The sequence below is a fragment of the Zychaea mexicana genome, assembly GCF_025766255.1.
Source record: "Zychaea mexicana strain RSA 1403 chromosome Unknown BDB00scaffold_115, whole genome shotgun sequence".
NCBI classification, from domain to species: domain Eukaryota; kingdom Fungi; phylum Mucoromycota; class Mucoromycetes; order Mucorales; family Lichtheimiaceae; genus Zychaea; species Zychaea mexicana.
In genome coordinates, this window is record NW_026516778.1 from 159 (window position 1) to 2,811 (window position 2,653).

General features: G+C 41.8%; 1 protein-coding gene across 1 annotated transcript; it reads right to left on the bottom strand.

Moving 5' to 3' along the window:
• Positions 1–1,005: 1,005 nt before the first annotated feature.
• BDB00DRAFT_849451 (uncharacterized protein) lies at positions 1,006–2,438 on the bottom strand. Its single transcript, XM_053125375.1, has 2 exons — positions 1,879–2,438; positions 1,006–1,805 (listed from the first exon to the last, which is right to left on the bottom strand). Exons 1-2 carry the CDS (start codon positions 1,989–1,991, stop codon positions 1,484–1,486), a joined length of 435 nt encoding a protein of 144 aa, XP_052974424.1. The 5' UTR covers positions 1,992–2,438; the 3' UTR covers positions 1,006–1,483.
• Positions 2,439–2,653: the final 215 nt, after the last annotated feature.

Below are 2,653 nucleotides of genomic sequence, written 5' to 3' on the forward strand. Positions count from 1 at the left end.
TTGGTGCTTGATCCAATGGATACCGCAGTACTGCGAAATGGTTTTGCACCTAGTGTGAGTTGTTTTTGCACTCGCAGTAAGAGTGGTGTTACGCAGTAAGTGTATTGTTGCGGGTGTGAAATAAATTTGCACTCATAGTTACACCAAGTCTGTGATGAAAATGATACAGAGTAAACTGAAAGATAGTGATACAAGTATATTACAAAGCGAATACTAAGGGGAAGAGCCCGTTTATTGATGCGAATGTATTGGGGACAGCAAGGTAGGTTACAATACAAAGTGGTGGGTGGCTATATAAAGTGGTGAGTGGCCATAGAAAAGTGGTGAGTGGCCATACTAAGTGGTGAGTGGCCGTACAAAGTGGTGAGCGGCTATAGAAAAGTGGTGAGTGGCCATTCTAAGTGGTGAGTGGCCGTACAAAGTGGTGAGTGGCTATATAAAGTGGTGAGTGGCCATAGAAAAGTGGTGAGTGGCCATACTAAGTGGTGAGTGGCTATAGAAGAGTGGTGAGTGGCCATAGAAAAGTGGTGAGTGGCTATATAAAGTGGTGAGTGGCCATAGAAAAGTGGTGAGTGGCCGTACTAAGTGGTGAGTGGCCGTACAAAGTGGTGAGTGGCTATATAAAGTGGTGAGTGGCCATAGAAAAGTGGTGAGTGGCCATGCTAAGTGGTGAGTGGCCGTACAAAGTGGTGAGTGGCCATAGAAAAGTGGTGAGTGGCCATACTAAGTGGTGAGTGGCCATACAAGTGGTGAGTGGCTATATCGAGTGGTGAGTGGCCATAGTAAAGTGGTGAGTGGCTATAGAAAAGTGGTGAGTGGCCGTACAAAGTGGTGAGTGGCCATAGAAGAGTGGTGAGTGGCCATAGAAGAGTGGCGAGTGGCCATACTAAATGGTCAGTGGCCATATAAAGTGGTGAGTGGCCGTACAAAGTGGTGGGTGGCGATATAGAGTGGTGAGTGGCCATACAAAGTGATGGGTGGCTATATAGAGTGGTGAGTGGCTAAACAAGTAATATGATTTTTGATCTTGGCTTCTTTCCGTGTTCTTTATCTATTTTATTTGCACTAATGAATATTTTGGTCAAAACATAATAGTACGGCGCCCACACTACGTACATCACCGCCACCATACACAACTACAGATGAATATGAAGACAATGCTAGCTCGACAGGGTAAGTACAATATTTTTTTATTGTAGTAGGCGGCTGTACTTCGGGTCGATATTTACCTTGGTACGGATGATTCAGGCGATCCAGATCTGTGTCAAGTGGTGCTTCAGGGTAAGATATCTTTGTCCCTGTTGCTTACATTTTTCCTGTCCTAGTATGGATCAACAGTATACTCATATTTAAACACTGCGAGTGAAATATAGATCGTCAAGTACAAGATCCGCTGACCAAGCTGCCGTAACATAAGTCATTTACTTTTTCTTTGTACGCAATTCTTGCTGTATATGCGCACTCACACAATGCCAAATTCAATTTAGACCATCATCCCTGCAAGCAGCGGCTGATCAGATAGTGGAAAGTGCTGCCAGTATGTATATTCTCTTTTGGGAAAAAGAGCATGGGAAGCGTATTGTACGAGCGACTGTTTTCTAGGAGCGTTGCAGATGTGCAAGAACCTGCTTCTCCTACGATTCAGAATGCTCCCAAGTAAGTATATGATTCTTTTGAAAAATAAATCTGGAAAGGAAGCTATTCTAATCAGTGTTTGGTAACAACTATTTGTATATTTATAACAGCACTGATGCTCGTAGCACAAGCCAACAACGCCGTCAAACAAGACAAACAAGACAAGCAACGTAAGTTACATATTCACAACAAGATACTAAAGCGTAACGTATGTACATTTCAATGACATTGCATTTTTTACAGATCCACACAAGGCGGACATGATGGGCAAAAGGGAGGAGGAGCAACAGCAGCAGACACGTCAAGTGGTCGTGGAGGAAAAAAATCAGGAAGGTGTCGTGGCGGTAAGAAGTCATCAGAACGCCGCAGTAACAGAAAGAAACCTGTGGATGATGAACAACAGGATAGTGACGATGATACGCCCTTGGAAAAAAAGTCCCGAACGAAGTAAAGGTGAAGTAGTGATAAGGTGTGGTCTGGGAATTCACAAAAAAAAAATAAAAAATAAAAGACGGTTCGTGTGAGGAGGTCTCTATGAGCTATACGTGACGCTGTTGATGTGGGTTGATATGGGTTGTTTTGGGTTACTACTGGTGAATTACTAGCAATGAAAACTGGTGGATATTGGTAATTTTTTGTGAAAGTTGTTTCTGGTGAATTTAGGTGAAATTGCCATTTTCACCTTAACAATAATTAACCAGGTTTTACAAAGATTAACCGTGGTGAATAGCATTATTCCTAGACTTTCCAATTGATTCCACATCCATAACCATTGGATGCGAGTACTTTCCACAACCTTCGAGCATCATCTTTGATGTTCAATTAATATAGATGTATTGAAAGATATAAATACCCCCTCATTTTATTTGAATAAAAACATTGAATTTCTACCTCCCACTTTTGACTTAACCTTTCAAGTGTTGTTTTCAATCACTCAAGACCTAAACACGGCTTGTTTTATATTACATATTGTTTATTGCTCATAACTGAAGCTAAATAAACCCTTCTATTAAGACCA

Excerpts from the sequence above, each read along its gene's own strand:
- BDB00DRAFT_849451 (XM_053125375.1), bottom strand. The coding sequence starts at position 1,991 with ATGACTTCTTACCGCCACGACACCTTCCTGATTTTTTTCCTCCACGAC. Across the intron at positions 1,806-1,878 it reads CATGTCCGCCTTGTGTGGAT|GTTGCTTGTCTTGTTTGTCT; the intron begins CTGTAAAAAATG and ends TATGTAACTTAC.